The following is a 17,776-nucleotide window of genomic DNA, read 5'->3' on the forward strand; positions in this document are numbered from 1 at the left end:
TTGTCCCAAGATAGAGGCTTCTGGGCTTCAGGGACCAGCCGCCACTTAAAGTTAGATGTTCTGATTCTCCTCCTTGGGCTGGCCCCTCGGGCACCAGGGATGCCTTCCTTGGAGCTTCTGCTCTCTCCCTGCTTATTTGAGTGTTTACACGTTGAACCCATGCTGTTCTCATAGGCCTGGGGACCCTCTGTCTCCTTCCAGAGTCTTTGTGAAGCTCTACTGTGGTCTAGCATTGATGGATCCAGTCTCAGGCTAAGTTTGAAAGAAGAGTCTTGACTTCTCTTGTTTCTTGCGGGGCGGGGGATGGATCACTTCACTGTGCCTCCCCAAAATCAACAAGTCTGTTTGTTTTGACTGTTTGCAAAAATGCCTTCCCTGAAATCTGATTCTCTGATTCTCTGATAACGGGATGAAGTGTATAAAGTAGATCAGAGTGGTAGAGGAGCACTGGTTGTGTCTTAGCTTCAGATCCATGGATGTATCCCTTTGCCCAAACCTGCACTAGCTCCAGGACATCCATTTCATCCTGGGAGAGTGGCCTCAGCTGTCATCATCCCCCACGCACCCCGTGACTCGCCCCCCCAGGCACACATACATAGAAACTGCAAGAGGGCTTCAAGACATCAAAGATAAGTTTTTTTAGGTGTCAAACAACATTGAAATCTGTGCTTAATACATACTAGGAAAAAAAAGAGCTGTGCACGAATCTCCAAACATTGTTTGCACTGCAATAAACTTATCTTGCCAGGAACTTTCTGAAGTGCCCCCTGTGTTTTCAAAAGAGAGGACTGTGTGGAGGACCTTTTACAAGCTGGTGTGAAGGCTGCAAACAGAGGCCACTGGGCATAACATGAAAATGGGACTTAATCTTGTGCTGTAAAAATCACCTGGTAGCATGTGTCCAAAGTAGAAAGAATCTAAAAGGTTTCCTTGTCTAGCTAATGTCCGCATGTTCCAGGCTGGTGACATGACTCACTAAGGATTGTCCAGAAAAGTGGGGTACTTGGGCAGAAGAGACAGATAACCCAGTCTCTTCCTCAACCCAGGTTTTCCCTGCTCCCAGTGCCCTATAAGTTCCACCTGGAGTATCTATGTGTGTGTGGCTCAGCCAAAGAAGATGGATTTGGGAGGTGAATGGTCAGGAGATGGCATAGAATTCTATTGAACAGACACAACCTTGGCCTTCCGAAGAACACACCATTTGGAGCACATTAGAACGCCACCCACATGGGGACAAGGTGTGATCATATGAAAGCAAAAGTTGAAGATTCTCCATGAGAAGTGAGGGTATATAGCTTGTTATCAAACCAGGAGTGGTTAAGAAGTAGTCCCTCTTGCAATAGGCTAGACTTTCTAGAAACAATGGAATTCCAAGAACCTCTGAACCAATCCAGATTTCCTTGAATTTCTGTGTTGAATTTCAGTAACTAACTAATAAGCTCTGAAAAAAGGAAGAGAAAAAAAAGCAAAAGACAGGAAAAGACAAAAACAGACAATTATGACTGTTTATGACCTTTTGTTTTTCTTGGAGAAATTTCAAAAAGCTGTTGGCCCAACAGTCCCGAAGGCAGAAACTTACCTGTGATGCGGCCATACAGAACGCATGAAATAGCCCAGATCTGTGCACCTGAAAGAAAACAAGGAGAGTCTCCCTGCCTTCTCATCCGCTCAGACAAGCAGGGCCTTCCCCCACATCCCATGACTCATGAGCAAAGGCAAACTGTAAGCATTCCAATGTGTTAAAAATATATATACATCGTATAGAAATGAGAACAGTAGAGACCCTAAACTCTGTCACATCATCATGGCAGTCATGGAAAATGGAGTCCCAAGTAACACGCAGGTAGGACCCAGCTCATACTATTCTCCATGTAGTCTCCCCCTCGGAATCCATAGTTTCATCTATTTCAAAACTATTTGTAAAAGGAAATTAGACCTGCAGTGAAAGCCATGGGAGCCATGGACATGGAATTGTCCTTACTCCCCCAGGCAGTACAGCAAAGCAACTAGTATTTTCAGGAATCTGTGGATGATTTGAAGTGTATGGGAGCATCATCCAGGCTTGATGGAAGTTGTTCGCCGTGCTCTGTGAGGGACTTGATCAGTCACAAGGGGTCCTGAAATCAGCCCCCCTGAAGATGCGTGACGACACTGGGTGGAGGACTCCGTAAAACCATTTCCTTCTTTGCTTTGATCATCAGAGAAATGTGGGATGTTTTTCAACTGAGCTGAACATTTAAAACTACTATGGTTAATAATAGGCAGAGTTATAAAGGGGAGGACAGATACAGAGGGAGAGCTTCCATCTACTGGTTCACTTCCCAAATGACCACAGTGGCCGCTGTGTCAGACTAAAGCCAAGAGCCAAGAATTTTGCCCAGATCTTCCACGTGCATACAGGGGTCTGAGACTTGGGGTTGTGTGCCACTGTTTTCCCCGGTGCATTTGCAGGGAGCTGGATCTAAAGCGGAGCAACCAGGATTCAAACCAGCACCTTTATGGGACACTGGCATTTCCAGGCAGTGCTTAGCCAGTTACGTCACAATGCTGGCCCCACAATGATTGGCATTAAAGCAGCACTTATACTTTCTGAACTTCTGGAAAAGATAAAGGCAAACAGAGCACGTCATTTATAGCCAAAGACTAAGGGCAAAGCACGGACTGAGCAGGTGGAAGGGCAACAGCAGCAGGAAGAGGCAGACAGGGGAAAAAGCAGCTTTTCTGTGAGTATTTTTTTTTAAAGATTTGTCTGTTTTTATTGGAAAGTGAGATATATAGAGAGGAGGAGAGACAGAGAGGAAGATCTTCCATCTGCTGACTCACTCCCCAAGTAGCTGCAATGGCCAGAGCTGAGTCAATCCAAAACCAGAAGCCAGGAACCTTCTCCAGGTCTCTGACGCAGGTGCAGGATCCCAAGGCTTTGTCCTTGACTGCTTTCCCAGGCCACAAGCAAGAAGCTGGATGGAAAGTGACGCCGCCAGGACACAAACCATGGCACATGTGGGATTCCAGTGCATGCAAAGTGAGGACTTTAGCTACTAAGCTACCACGCTGGACTCTTTGTGAGGATGTTTAAGAATCTCCTGGGCCTGGCGTGGTAGCCTAGTGGCTAAAGTCTTTGCTTTGCATGCTTCAGGATCCCATATGGGTGTCAGTTTGTATCCTAGCTGCTCCACTCCCCTCCCAGCTGCCTGCTTGTGGCCTGGTAAAGCACTGGAGAATGCTGCAAAACCTTAGGAGCCCACACGCGCATAGGAGACCTGGAGGAGGCTCCTGGCTTCAGGTGGGCTCAGTTCTCAGTAACTCTGACTTTTCAATAAAAAATAAATCTTAAAAAAATAAAGAGGGCCCGGCGCGATAGCATAGCAATTAAAGTCCTTGCCTTGAATGTGCCAGGATCCCACATGGGCGCCAGTTCAAATCCCGGCAGCCCTGCTTCCCATCCAGCTCCCTGCCTGTGGCCTGGGAATGCAGTCGTGGACAGCCCAAAGCTTTGGCATCCTGCACTGCGTGGGAGATCTGGAAGAAGCTCCTGGCTCCCGGCTTCTGAATGGCACAGCTCCAGCCATTACAGCCACTTGGGGAGTGAACCATCAGATGGAAGATCTTCCTCTCTGCCTCTCCTCCTCTCTGTATATCTGCCTTTCCAATAATAAATAAATAAATATTAAAAAAAAAGAATCTCCCAGGCTTGGGCTGCCCACCTTTCTCCCTCACTGAGTGAAGTGATGCCGCCAGGAAGAAAATTGCCCCGTGTTTGGCCGCTGATGTAAGAGGCCATGTGGGACTCTTGGCCCTGTGTTTTAAAGCATGTTGGTGATCTAGAACAAAGGGTCAGCTCATTGCAAGAATCCATATAATGCTGAATGAAGAAAGCAGCTAACCCTGAAAACAGAGTGTCATACAAACCCACAGCAGCCACCTGGACTCATGGAGAAGTTGCTTCCATAGTGTGATAGGGAAAATTGTCTCAACACTTGGAAGAAAAGTTAAAAAAAAAAAAAAAAAACAGTGAGCATTTTCCTCCCATTGTACATGGAAATACTAAATTTCAAATGGATTTAAAAAGTTAAATACACAACAGAAACTAAATAATGAAGGAAAACACAAGGGTATATTTAGCTTCTCTCCAAAAGGGGAAGGATTGTCTATGCCTCAAAGAAATGGAAGGAATTGCTTGACAGCTAGGCTGCCTAGGAGGTGGAGCCTCTGTGTGTCTGGAAGCATGGCCACGAGATCTGAACACAGTCTGTGGCAGATATGACAAAGGACTGTTACCATTCCTATCCAAACAACTCTCCTGACCCACTCAGAACATTCTTTATCTCTCTGTAGGAAACCAGAACAAGGAGTAAATCCAAAGAAAGCAAGCACTGATGGCCAAATAGCCACGTGGGAAAAAAGCCAAGCCTAAAAAATGGTTAAGGGAGACAGAAAGGAAGGTTGTTCTTCACTTTCCTCACCACACCCCTGGTTGGGGCCGAAACATGGTGACAAATATCAGGTGTCTTGGATAATTTTGCACCTTTCAATCTACTTTGACATATGTTTCCTATAAGAAAATGCCTGAAACGTGGGCAGGTTTTCATACCTGAAGATGGTCCATTGCTGTGTTGTCTACGAAGATCACAGTGGCCCTCTGTAGGCCTGATTAGATGCGTTATGTTAGAGCCAAGTGTAAGGGTGTGAGCATCAAAGACACCTGAAGAATATATCCTCTCCTAGGTTACAAAGGAAAATTGGAGACTGCAATCATAGTACGTCCGATGTGACTCCTAAAAAGGTAAATGTTAGTCTAGACCAATGCTGAGAAAAAGGCGCTAAAGGTTAAGACACTAATTAGCTTGTCTCCTAGCAGAGGCATGGACAATTTCAATATTCCCTGTATCTTCATATTGGGAGTTCATATTTAATTTCTAAGATTAATTTTTGTATCATATTTAGATTTTTGTGTGATAAGACTATTACTCCTATAGGTATTTCTTAATAATTTAATATTTGAAAGATTTTATTTACTTTTATTGGAAAGGCAGACGTACAAAGAGAAAGACAGATCCACCATCCACTGGTTCACCCTCCAGGTGGCTACAACAACCAGAGCTGAGCTGATCCAATGGCAGAAGCCAGGAGCCTCCTCTGGGTCTCCAGTGTGAATGCAGGGTCCCAAGGCTTTGGGCCATCCTCCACTGCTTTCCTGGGCCATTAGCAGGGAACTGGATGGGAAGTGGAACAGCCAGGACATGAACTGGAATCCATATGGGATCCCAGCACCTGCAAGGGGAGGATTAGCAGGTTGAGCCATCACACCAGAAGCATCCTATATTATTTGTATAAAATCATTTCAATCTCTCATGACTTGGAAAACAGTGTTTCTCTCACAATTGGATCCCATTTCCTATGGGAACATTGAGGCTATAGAAGTCTAATAGAAAATTTTATTCTTAGGCCCGACAGCGTGGCCTAGTGGCTAAAGTCCTCGCCTTGAAAGCCCCGGGATCCCATATGGGCGCCGGTTCTAGTCCCGGCAGCTCCACTTCCCATCCAGCTCCCTGCTTGTGGCCTGGGAAAGCAGTCCAGGACGGCCCAATGCATTGGGACACTGCACCCGCGTGGGAGACCCGGAAGAAGTTCCAGGTTCCCGGCTTCGGATCGGCGTGCATTGGCCCGTTGCGGCTCACTTGGGGAGTGAATCATCGGACGGAAGATCTTCCTCTCTGTCTCTCCTCCTCTGTGTATATCTGGCTGTAATAAAATGAATAAATCTTTAAAAAAAAAAAAAAAGAAAATTTTATTCTCCACTGATTGTTAGAAAAATAGTGAGATATTGGGAGTTGGTTTGTGAGGGACTGGTTGATGTGCTTTTTTTTCTCACACCTTAATCCTGTTTTTTGTGGGGTTTTTTTTTTGTCCCTAGAGTTATAGCCTAAAGTGACCCCGGGGAGTTACCAATCTATATTTCATAATGGGGGCTTCAAAAAGTTGATTGAAGATGGGTTTAAAGGAAGAGTTTGTTTGGGCACAAACACGAAATTTAAAGCCCTTGCACGGTTTTGCCATTATACACATTCGCCAAAACCTTTCCTGTGCATGGATATGCATGTTTCTGCCCGACATCTGACATTTTTTAAAACTGACTCCTATTGTCCTGCCTTTCATCTCCCTTGGAAGGACCTGTTAGGTATTTCTCTTGTCCTAGAGTCCCTCCTAATGGACACCTGATGCATTGCAGCTAGATGACCAGAGGTTTTCAAGCTTTTCTGTCCGCCTTGGCTTCTCGGGAAATGGGTAAGGGGGATCCACTGAGCACTCGTAGGTTCACCTTGATGTGTTGGGGATCAGATGCCCCAGCTAGTGTGGTGCAGTCCCTGCCCCTGTACTGCTGTCAGTCTGCAGAGATGCTGGGACTGGCAGGAAAGTGGAAGGTCTGGAAAGACAAGTTTTGTGCAGAGGGGAGAAGTAGCTAGTAGCTCTGAGGGGAAGAGTGGGTGGCCAGCTGGCTGTGCCCATGCCTGGGGCATCATGAACCTACAAGATCAGAGCAAGTGTAGCGTGGAGATTCATATGCTCTGTATGAGGGCTTCCAAATAGTCAGTAGCAAGGAGACTGGCCTCCCTGACGTGGGATGATATGAGAACTCAATGCAATAGGTTGGATGTAGTTGAATATTGAACATATTCAACCAGACAGAATGGATACCAGCTCCTAAGTCATCCTACCACATGCTACATGAAGGTGGGCCACAGTGTGTAGCACCCCTAGAATTTGGCTGGAATTGTTAAAGCATAGGAAACATGGGTTATTGGTCCTTTTTTCCACAGCAGAAGCATCAGAAGTCAAGGAACAAAATGCCCATCAAGCCACTATGGAAAATCTCTTTCCTAATTTGCTAGTGAGAGAACAAAGTGGTTCTTTGGTTGCTGTTACTTTGGGCTGGATGATTCTGTTCATTCGGTCTGCTGGTCCATGGTCTAAGGGGCCACTACCCTCATGTGTTCTCACTTTGCCTATCAACTTGGTGACTCTGAGTTGCCTAAGGAATAAACTGTCCCCAACACAGAGCCTGCCAGACAGCAGGAGCTCATGGATGAAGACCTGGACTCACGCTGATAAAGACATCTGGCCATTGAGCAGCCACCCGCTTGCTCACACGCGCCTGGCAGGTCCCTTGCCCTTCCGCTTGCCAGAACTCCTCTCAGTTCCCACAGTGTCTCAGTCCCTGGTGGGTGTTGCAATAGGGCCATGTGTGCTGCTGACCTCATCAGCAGAGATGCGTTTCTCACAGCTTGGGAACCAGAGCTCCTGCAGATTCCAGGTCTGGCTGGTGAGGGTCTGTTTCCTGACATCTTCCTTCCCACTGGGGCAGACAGGGACCATGAAGCTTCCTGGGGCATCTTTCCTCAGAGCACTGATCCTGTTTTGGAGCATCTGCCCTCAGGACCTAGCTGCCTCTTAGAGGTCCCATCTCTTAAACCTGTCACCTTAGGCAATGGGAACGGGAGGACTCAAACATTCAGACCTCAGCACACCCGGCTTCCCTCCTCCGGGCCAAATAGTAACCGGCCTGGAAGAAAGCTACACTCTGTTTTCATATGGGCTTTTAAAGTAAAGAACCCTAAATCCTTAGAGACCCTGGCTCTGTTGGTGTCCAGCAGAGGTCCTTAATCCAGGACCCACAGTTGCACTAAAATGTCATAAAAACTCCAACAAAAGCATCGGAGTGGTTTATGCCTTAAGGAAGCCGGAGAAGGCCTGGCCAGAGGGTTTTAGGATATCCCTGATTCTCAAAATAGACACCCCAGTGTATCAGGAACATGGCTTGAGAGCAGATTGTGCTCCCCCCCATGTGCCAGCAGGAGCCTGCCTGGCCCTTCCTCCATTGGTGACCCAAACTGCTTCCGATCTCTTTGCAGGGAGATCCCCTGCTACCTTGTTCACCCCTGCCTCCCTGCACAGTCCTCAGACTCAAGGCTCCAAGTCCTAGCCCCCTATACTCAGAAAAACTTATTGCCAGAGAGCATCAGTGGGAAGACCAGCCAGCCAGTCCCATCCCCAAAACAATCTGTCTTCTCCAGGATGCCCAGCCGCACCTGCTGGGCGGTCCTGCCTCCTGACACACCCCTACTCCCACACCCCGCCATGCCATGCAGAACAGCCTTGTGACAGCTTGAGGAGCTGGCAGCGCTTCACGTACACTTTCTTCCTGGCACCTCGACAGAAGAGGCCTGTCCAAGAAACTGCAAACAAATTCCAGGCACTGTGTGTTCTTCCTGGGACAGCGTGAGCTGTGTGACAGCTACCACATTGTCAGGAATGATAGAATGAGTTTGTCCTTTTGCTTTCCTATCTGCCCCATCATCACCCCCTTGAGGACCTGTCACCAGGTCCTTGTTCTAGGCTGGACAGACCCTCAGCACCTTGGGTGTCCAGCTCAGGTATCCAGAAGCAGAATCCTCAGCCCGCCCAGCTATCCTCCAGCAGGTCAGCATTTTGCCATTAAAATCCTTATTTCTGGAGCAGCCTTGCCATTATCAAAAAATGGCCCTGTTGATCCATTAGCACTCTCAGGCCATAGGCCTCCAGGTGGAGCTCAGTGGGGAACAGGCTAGGGTCATGGCCAGACTCCAGAAGGTCCAGGCAGGAAGCTGCAACTGAGGTGTATGGAGCAGGACAGGCTTGCACCCAAAGGAGCAAACACAAGCACATAGGAAGGATACTGGCCCTCTCCCATCCCAGCCCAGAATCCTTCCCAGGCTTTAGGGCAATCAGAGTTCAAGAGGCATAGAGTACAGGAGAACAAAAAGTCCTCTTTGGCTGAATTTTTCTTCAAAACAGCTCACTGTGCTGTTTGCTTTATGCTAAGGATCAGCAAACTAAGGACCGAATGTGGCTGGCGAGGTTTTTTCCTTTAAGCAAAGTTTTTTGGTTTTTATTTTTAATGTAGCCACATTCATTTGTTTGTATCCTGTCTATGGCTGTTTTGCTGTTCAGCAGCAGGCTCAAGTATTCTTGTCATGGAGACTTTTGTGGCCAGCAAGACCCTAAATCATTGACAAATGGTGTCCCCTGATCTGCACTGATGGGTAACCCTGAATGCAGCCCACTCCGGGGGGACTGAGTTCAGGTTAGTGCGCTAGCCCCTGTCCCTTCTCTCATCCGCAAGATAGGCACTGAGTCATGATCACACAGGAGCATAGTGAGGCTCCAGTGAGCGGTGTAGTAAGTCAGGAGGAACTCTACCAGTAAAGGCATCTGTTCTTTTATATTAAGATGTAACTCACACGCCCTAACATTCACCCTTAAGAACACAATAAGATTTGATTTCTTAAGATATTTTTATTTATTTGAGAAACTGAGGACTGCTGCCCACTGGCTTATACCCCCAAATGCCTCCAATGACGGCATAGGCCAGGTTGAAGCCAGGAGGTAGGAACTCAGTGCAGATTTCCCACTTGGGTGGCAGGGATCCAGTCACTTAAGCCGTGACCTGTTGCTTCCCAGGGTGTGCATCAGCAGGAAGCTGAAATAAGGAGCACAGCAGGGATTAGACCCCGACATCCCAACCAGCGTCCCAGCTGCTAGGCCAAACAGCTACCTATATCCGCTAAAAACGGACAATGTTGTAGCTTTCAGTGTACGACTTCAAAAAATCCCTGGAAAATGGAATTAAAAGATGCTTGCTTTGATGCAAAAACATGTTGAAATCCAGGTGTAGTTTTTTTTTCCATAGTTTCCACCTTTGACGAACTTTATGAAGACCCCACATGTAGTCACAAGATGGTACAATCACCACTATTTCCAGAACACTTTTTAATCACCCCAGAAAGAAATTTCCTGATGATAGCTGGATTGGGCTAGGCAGGAACCATCTAAAGAAGGAAGATATCATATCCCTACCCCTAGAATTTGTCAATGTGAGCCCTTCTTTTGGAAAAAGCAATTGAGTACCCTTTGCCTTCCTCCCACCTGCCACTCTAGGTACACCTGCACCTCAACCCCGACCCTGCCTGTGGCCTGCCTTCTGGGCCCTGCCCTCACTTCCTCTCCAGTGAGATGGTGTTTCATCTCTTTCCTTCCTCCCAGTCTCCTAAATGAACTCCCCACCCCCACGGCCTCCCCACCATGCCTGCCTTTGCTGTCTCTCCTGGGACTGCATTGTGTCCAAGTCTTCTAAAGATAGCAACGACAAGCAAGAAGTGACTACCTACACCTAATCTCTAAAGGCAAAATTCTTAGAAAGTATTCCGTCAAGTTCCACTAGCATTAAACATACATTCAAACGTAATCATCTTTTTGTAAGAAATCAGTTTATGGATATAAAGTTCCTTGAACACACACTGCAGATGTCCCATAATTAATAAAATCACAGATCTAGGTTTGAAGTCGCTTTTCATGGCTAGGACATAGGGTCCATGGTTGCGGGGAGCCACCATCCATCCATCTCTTGCCTGAGACTGAAAGACACCAGGCCCTGTGGACAGACACCAAATGCCGCTTGTCCTCTGCCCTTGTCAGCCCATTCCTCCCTCTAGCATTTTTGTGTTCTAATTTCCTTGCTGTTGGGAACCGCAAACAAAGGAGAGTGGTGGTGGTTTTTTTTTTTCTTCTTCTCTTTTTTGTTTTTCATGTCAGAAAACTTGGCTTTTGCTTAGGCACAGTGTAGAGTGGGACCACGGAATTTTGTTTCTGCTCTTGCTGTCAGGCAGGGTGGAGGTGGAGGGCATCACTGGGGCAGTATCCACAGAACAATCCTGGCTTTTGCATCAGGTCCTGTGTTGAGCTTCTGTTCTTGTCCTTAGCTTTCAGGCAGGAGTCCTAAACAAGGATGCTCTTAGAGGGAGAGAAAAAGCAGCCAGAAACAGTTTTCTGAAGTCAAATAGATCATCTGATGGACCACGTTGTCTTCAATTGTGCAGGCACTTGACCTTTGTGAGTGCCAGACAGTGACCCTGTGTGGGCGGGGCAGGGTCACTGTGGGGCAGTGCTGACAAGTCCAGCTTGCGACTGCGTTCTCAGCAAAAACTCCTTGTTTGTGCATTCTCACATCGACCTGAACCCAGCCAGAGGGCCCCCTCAGCAACTGCAACCCCAGAGGGAGGTCAGAAAGCCACTGTGGAGGTAGGGAGGTAGGATGGTTCAATGTGCAGCTTCTGAGTTAGGTGCTAAAGTGCGTGGGCAGATTTCATTACGTGTCCCAGGTGATGCTACGTATGTTGTCTTGGACTGTTCTCTGAGTGAATCCAGGATTGCACTGATTTTTGTTTTTTTAAATCCCAAACTGTTTTGAAGCAAGCAGGAGCTGACTGACTAGTCTAACCTTGGCAATTCCAGGACTAGAGGAACTGTCACCTTAACATGTTTTTTTTTACCCTTTGGTGGGACAGGGGAGTGGTGGCCGTGGTCCGGAGGTAGTGTACAAGTCGCGATCACAGCCTTACTTTTGCCCATCAAACAGGCTGTTGATGAAGTCACCATCTTGACTGCTAATCCTGTGCTCTGCCACCCAGACTGGGGCACCATGGCTCAGGGTGTCCAGCGAAGGCTACCAGATCTTCTGAGCTGACTATACTGATCTCACATGGCCTATTAGACCTTTTTTATTTTTTTTAAAAAAAGATCCCATCCTCAATAGCTTATCAGAGTAGCATGATTTTTTCCTCTGCCTTCTTTATTCTATTGGTCAAAACAATTTAGTTCTTGTGCCAAGTCAGAGATAAGAGTTGAGCCATGAGGGCTGAGCTAGGCTGTTCCTGGACCCACTGGTGTTCCCCACCCATCACAACTTCAGATTTGGTCCTCAGTTCAGCAATGCATTGCACATGTGGATCTGGGCCATGGGAGAGTGTGAGTTTTGGTTGTACTTGCAGAGGACTCCAAAGACACTGAACTGCCATTTAGAAGCATCAAGGCCGATGTAAGAAAGCCACTCCATTTTAGTTTGCTCTCGGTCTTGGTAGTAAGTCCAGGAAAGTGTCTGTCTGGGACTGGGCTGTCCCTTAGCCCTCTAACCCTGGTTCCTCTCCCCACTGTAGCTCCCTTACTGCACCCACCAGAAATCAGCAACACTGTCAGGTTCTCACTGTACCTGTATTTATTTGTTGTTTTCTGTTTAGACCGCACTTTTGTCTTTCCGTTTACAATAGTGTTAACGTTTCCTTTTAAATGGTGGGTGTTAAAATAGCAACTGAGAGACCAGCTTTACAACATAAGGTTTAAGCCATCACTTACAATGCTGGCATCCCAGCTATTCCACTTCAGTCCAGCTCCCCGCTCATAGCCTGGGAAATTAAGGAGGATGGCCCAGGTTGATTGTGCCCCTGAACTCATGTGGGAAACCCAGATGAAGTTCCTGGCTCCAGCCCTGACTGTGGCCATCATTTGGGAAATAAAACCAGTAGACAAAGATTCTCCCTATCTCCCTCCCTTCCTCCTACTTCCCTTCCTCCCTCGCCCTCTCTCTGAAGATCTTTTAAATATATTTTTTTTAAATTCCTTAAAATTTTTTAAAAAATTAAAAATTAGACAACTTAAATATATTTGAGGACTAGATAGTGATGATGTCACCAATGCCAGTCCAGGAGCCCCACACAAAAGATGACTTACAAATGCACTCCGCAGTGTCCCAGCTGACTTCACAGAGGGATTCTTGGAGAACCTTCCATGACCCCAGTGCCTGGGCCCCCACCCAACGCAAGAGACTCCCATTCCCTAGAGTGGGCCCCGGACATCCCAGGTGCATGCCTTGTGTAGCCAGGCAGTGCCCCTGAACACTGTTTCTTCCTGAAAGCCACACAGCTTGCAGCCATGTCAGAAAATATCCCTGCTGCCCTGGATCCAAGCACTTGCCTGCCAGCTGCTTCAGCTGCCATATCACTTTCTGAACAGTGAAGACTTCAGGGCTTTGTCCCCCCGCAACCGGTCTCCATGTAGGCCTTTGCTTGTGTGCTTGTTGCCACTTTGACTAACCCTGACCAGGTAGGGAGGTGCTGCTTTCCAGGTGAGGAAACTAGGGTTGCCCACCACAACCCTAGAGCAGCAGAGCTAGAGTTGAGAGCAGGCAGTGTGTAGCCCCAGCCTCACCTGATGGCACATCCCACATGGGATGCTCACAGTCCCGACTCCTGGGGCCCGGGAAGTTGCTGTTGGCTGCAGTAGGAAATTGAATTTGGGCCTGCTGCCTGCTCCCATGGCATTTGGAATGGATCACTCCTTTTATTTCCAACTTACACGGTAGCATCTCTGTGGGAAGCCTACAGCTTTAAGCCATATCCCAATCTTATCGCATTTCCATTCAGAAGAGTGCAGCCTGTGCTGTTTGCAAAGATCACATTCAGGAAGCTATGTGTTGCCTGTCGGCTTTGTACCTTGACAGTATAGAAGTCAGCACCCAGACGTGTTTTGCCTCTGGCAGGGGGTGAGTCAGGAGCTCTCAGTGGCCTGGATAAGGTCCTTCATCTGCTTCTCTGAGATGTGACTTTCTGCAGCCTCTAACACTAACCATACGTGGGCCAGTTCTGCCTTTCAGGAAGTATCCTGATCTGCCATTATGCTGTTTATTCAGAGACAGACCCGAGCTCCTGTCCTTTCCCTCCAGGAGAGCCCATTTCTGACATTTTCCTTCTTTTGGGCTACTCAGGGCTCATGTTTCAGGAGCCTATACCTTGTGCATCATATAAAAGCCTTCTGCAGGGTCAGGCGCAGGGTGCATCATATAAAAGCCTTCTGCAGGGTCATGGCTCAGTTGGCTAATCCTCCCGGTTCAAATGATGGGATCCCATATGGGCACCAGTTCAGATCCCAGCTGCTCCACTTCCCACCCACCTCCCTGCCTGTGGCCCAGGAAAACAGTCGAGGACGGCCTGAAGCCTTGGGACCCTGCACCCTCATTGGAGACCCAGAGGAGGCTCCTGGTTCCTGGCTTTGGATCGACTAAGCTCTGGTTCTTGCAGCCTTTTGGGGAGTGAACCAGCAAATGAAAGAGCTTTCTCTCTGTCTCTCCTTGTCTCTGTAAATCTTTCTTTTCAGTGAAGATAAATAAATCTTTTTAAAATAAGAAACAACAACAAAAAAAGCCCTATGAAGAAGCTTGGTAAATTCACCAGACACTGAATCCACTGGGGTCCTGCCATCCACCCCATTGAGGATTTCAAAATGACAAGCAGTGGAAATGGGTCTAAACCATCAAGCGTAGGCCTTGCCAGCATTAATCATATCATAGAATGTCTTGATTTTTTTTCTTCCCATCTTCCAAGTACCCAACTGTGTAGTGGCTTTTATATGTTATTTCATCTAATTCTCCCAATAACCCTCTACTGCTGGAAATAGGTGCTGTTCATTTTTATAGATTAAGAAACAGGCTGGGAAATTGAATCTCCCATTGCTCATGGTTACATGGGGAAGGGGCAGGATTTGGAAACAGACCTCCTGGGCCTCAGAAGCCATGCCTGTTTGTTGATTCATGTTCTGTTCACTCCCTAGACAGGCAAGATTAGGAAATAAGTTAAAAAGTGCTTGAGAGGTACAATTGGTAGCAGGGTACAAAAGAACTTATACTTGGTTTCTCTATGGTTAGCAGACCTGAGCCACCCATTCCCTGGCTCAGACCACTTTAATATAGTCACCTCTGTCTCTTTCCTGTGCCAAGCAAGGTTATAAGGCTGTCGGCCTACAGCCAGCATCGTGGGGACACTTAGTTCTCAGTTCTACTTTCAGAAGCGACTCCCTAGGCCCGTGGCCAACCTGAGGCACCCATTCCCATTCAGAAGCACTCCCTAGGCCCATGTTCAAACCTAGCATCTTTGACTTTCTCTTAACCCTCCTCTACCCCTGCCTGCTGCCACCTTAGCACCACCTTCTTCTACATCTCTTCTCTAGCTCATAGCCCAGCCATCATCTGTGACCACTGGCTAGATCCATGGGTTCTCCAGCCTTCACCAACATCAAAATCACCTGCTCACTTGATAAGCACAGGTCACTGGCCCCCCAGGACAGTAGGTGGTGCTAGTGCCGCCAGTCCAAGGGCCACACTGTGACAATCCTTGGGCTGCGGAGCCTGTTCCTGATCAGATGTGTATGAAGGCATCTCACTGATGGGGGATTCTGATGATGGGAAACATCAGAGCTGTTGGAAATAAGCCAGGGGAGAAGGTATGTGGTACGGGTTGGCTTGAGCTAACAGAGGAAGTGACCTGTGACATGGATGTGTGCTGGCTTCATGATTAGCTTCTGTCAGCCCCACTTCTGCAGTGAAATGACCTTTCATGCTTGGTGTTGTTGAATACCGTTTTAGTGCTTCTCAAGCTAAAATGTGCCTTGGAGTTTGGAAGTATTGCTAAAAATAAGGATTCTGAGTTGATAACTTTGAGGTGGGGCCCAGGTTCTGCAGGCTTACCAAACTCTCAGATGGCCGCCGCACTGCTGGTCCACAGGCCTGAGCACTGTGCAGGAACTTTGCATCACCAAGTACAGCAGAACCACCTGGAGGTTTTAAACACCAGTACTTGGGTCACTTCCCTCAGACATTCTGATTTAATGCTTATCCTGTTAACATCCCCTCAACTTCCCCCACAAGTTTTGCCAAGTCACAGCCAGGGTTTGAACAACAGCCTTTGAGATCACCACTTTCTGGAAGCTCAAGTACATTTGCAGCCCCATGGACCAGGTCAGGTAGAGGAGAACTGCAAAGTCCCCCAGGGGCGGGATCCAGGTGTTTTCATTTCTAGCAAGTGCCTAAGGGTCACGTGGTGCTGGGCACCAAGGCCCATATACGCCTGCTGACTCTTCCAGGGATGGTGACGGGTGGCTCTTACGTTGAGAAAGATGCTTTCAAGTATCACCTCCTCTTTCTTAACTTCTTTGTTGAGCTTGGGATCAACAACAGGACACAGGTTCACATGGGGCGGTTCCCTTTTGTGTAACATTTCCTTCCCTCTCTCTTCCCAGTTCGAGACGCAAAAAACCTGATTCCCATGGATCCAAACGGACTCTCAGATCCTTACGTGAAGCTGAAACTCATTCCTGATCCCAAGAATGAAAGCAAACAGAAAACCAAAACCATCCGCTCCACACTAAACCCCCAGTGGAATGAATCCTTTACGTTGTAAGTGGTCTCTTCTCTTGGCCCAGTGATAATCCCACCCACCACATAGCTACCCACCCACTGGCCAGAGGTAATGAGGCACATGCCCTCTGAAGCTCTTTAACCATTGCCTTCCTGCGTTACACCTTCTCAGGCTCCTGCCATCAGGTGGCTGCCATCACCCCTGTTAGTGGATGGTACCTTCATTTGCGAAGAGTTGTATTTTGTAATCCCTTGTGATGATCATTGCTGGTTCTATAATGAAGAATTCTATGTGAGCTGTTGCAGTCCATATAAAAATGTGCCAAGTGTATCTTGTCTGTCTGAGAGAAGGGCATGAGGCAAGAATTTAAGTCATGATGTTGAAAGCTGAATAGCGAAGTTCTCATTCGTGTTGAAGGGACGTGTCATCCTCACCTTCGTTCAGACAAGACTTCTCAGAGGTGGAATTTAGAATGGACCTTGAAGGATTTGCCAGAACTTCAGAGATGGATATGGATGAAGGGGAGGAAGGACTGAGTCATGAAGGAGAAGCTGAGCCCGGCACACAGTCCTCCATGTCCACCGCCACCCAGGAAGCCGCCGTGCTGTGTGTGGGGTTGACCTTGTGGCCTGCACAGACCATGTCATACCCACACAGTTCTGATGTCCTGGTGCCAAAGCAACCATGAGCTATCTGTGGCAAATGGCTGTGGCTGTGTTCTCATAAACTTGATAAAGCAGGCAGTGGGCAGTTTTATAAAGGGGTATGGTTAGCTAAGCCCTGGCCTAGAGCTCTGCTTGCCAGCATAAGGAACTGGTGTTTTGTTGGCACCGGAAAAGCAAAGAATACACTCTTTCTCAGACTTAGGGTGGGCAAGCCACATCTCCCAGGAAATCACAATCCACATAATTTAACATGTGTGTGTGTACACCTGTGTTTTGCAGCAAATTGAAACCCTCCGACAAAGACCGACGACTATCTGTAGAGATCTGGGACTGGGATCGAACCACGAGGAATGACTTCATGGGATCGCTTTCCTTTGGTGTTTCAGAGCTAATGAAGATGCCGGCCAGCGGATGGTAAGGAAGGTCCTGAGACCAACAGTGCTTCCAAATCCTGAATGTCTGGAGACTCTGATGCCAAGCAGAGAGCATCTTGGCAGTGCCGGCTCAGGTGCTGCTGGTGCTATCTGCTCACGATGTGCTTCATGAAGCACCTTGATTAGAGGTTGAGTAGGGTTGTGCACCCATGGGGTACAGAAACAGCACCCCTAACTTCTTTCTTGCTTGTGTCGTTGACAGGTACAAGTTGCTGAACCAAGAAGAAGGGGAATACTACAATGTGCCCATCCCAGAGGGCGACGAAGATGGAAATGCAGAACTCAGGCAGAAATTCGAGGTGAGAACCTTCCCATACCCCCCATACACACGTAAGGGCACTGGACACACCTTTCCTCACTGTTATATAAAGCAGAACTTTGAGCAGCACCAAACTGCTGCGGGTTCTCTGTTGAAAGGCAAAAAGTAATTTACATGTTAATCTTTTTCTTTATTTAAAAACACTAATGTTGCCTATAATCACTTTCCTGTGCCAGCTGCTGATGTTCTGTGTCTATTATCATTTAGAGAATGAGGATTGGAAATGTGGAGAAAATGAGAGCATGGTTAAGCTCTGAGTAAGAAATTGTTCTGCACCTCGCTGGGGAGATGAGCAGGGCT

The 17,776-nt window shown here is 47.6% G+C and overlaps 1 protein-coding gene across 1 annotated transcript in view; it reads left to right on the forward strand.

The window, feature by feature from the left end:
• The window catches only part of PRKCA (protein kinase C alpha), a 378,435-nt gene that overhangs the window by 299,226 nt on the left and 61,433 nt on the right, over positions 1–17,776 (forward strand). Inside the window, exons 6-8 of the mRNA XM_004592966.2 lie at positions 15,940–16,096; positions 17,003–17,137; positions 17,360–17,456. Of these exons, the coding sequence (XP_004593023.1) occupies positions 15,940–16,096; positions 17,003–17,137; positions 17,360–17,456 (389 nt within the window). The remainder of the gene's footprint in view (positions 1–15,939; positions 16,097–17,002; positions 17,138–17,359; positions 17,457–17,776) is intronic.

This window comes from Ochotona princeps, chromosome 17 (genome assembly GCF_030435755.1).
Source record: "Ochotona princeps isolate mOchPri1 chromosome 17, mOchPri1.hap1, whole genome shotgun sequence".
NCBI classification, from domain to species: Eukaryota; Metazoa; Chordata; class Mammalia; order Lagomorpha; family Ochotonidae; genus Ochotona; species Ochotona princeps.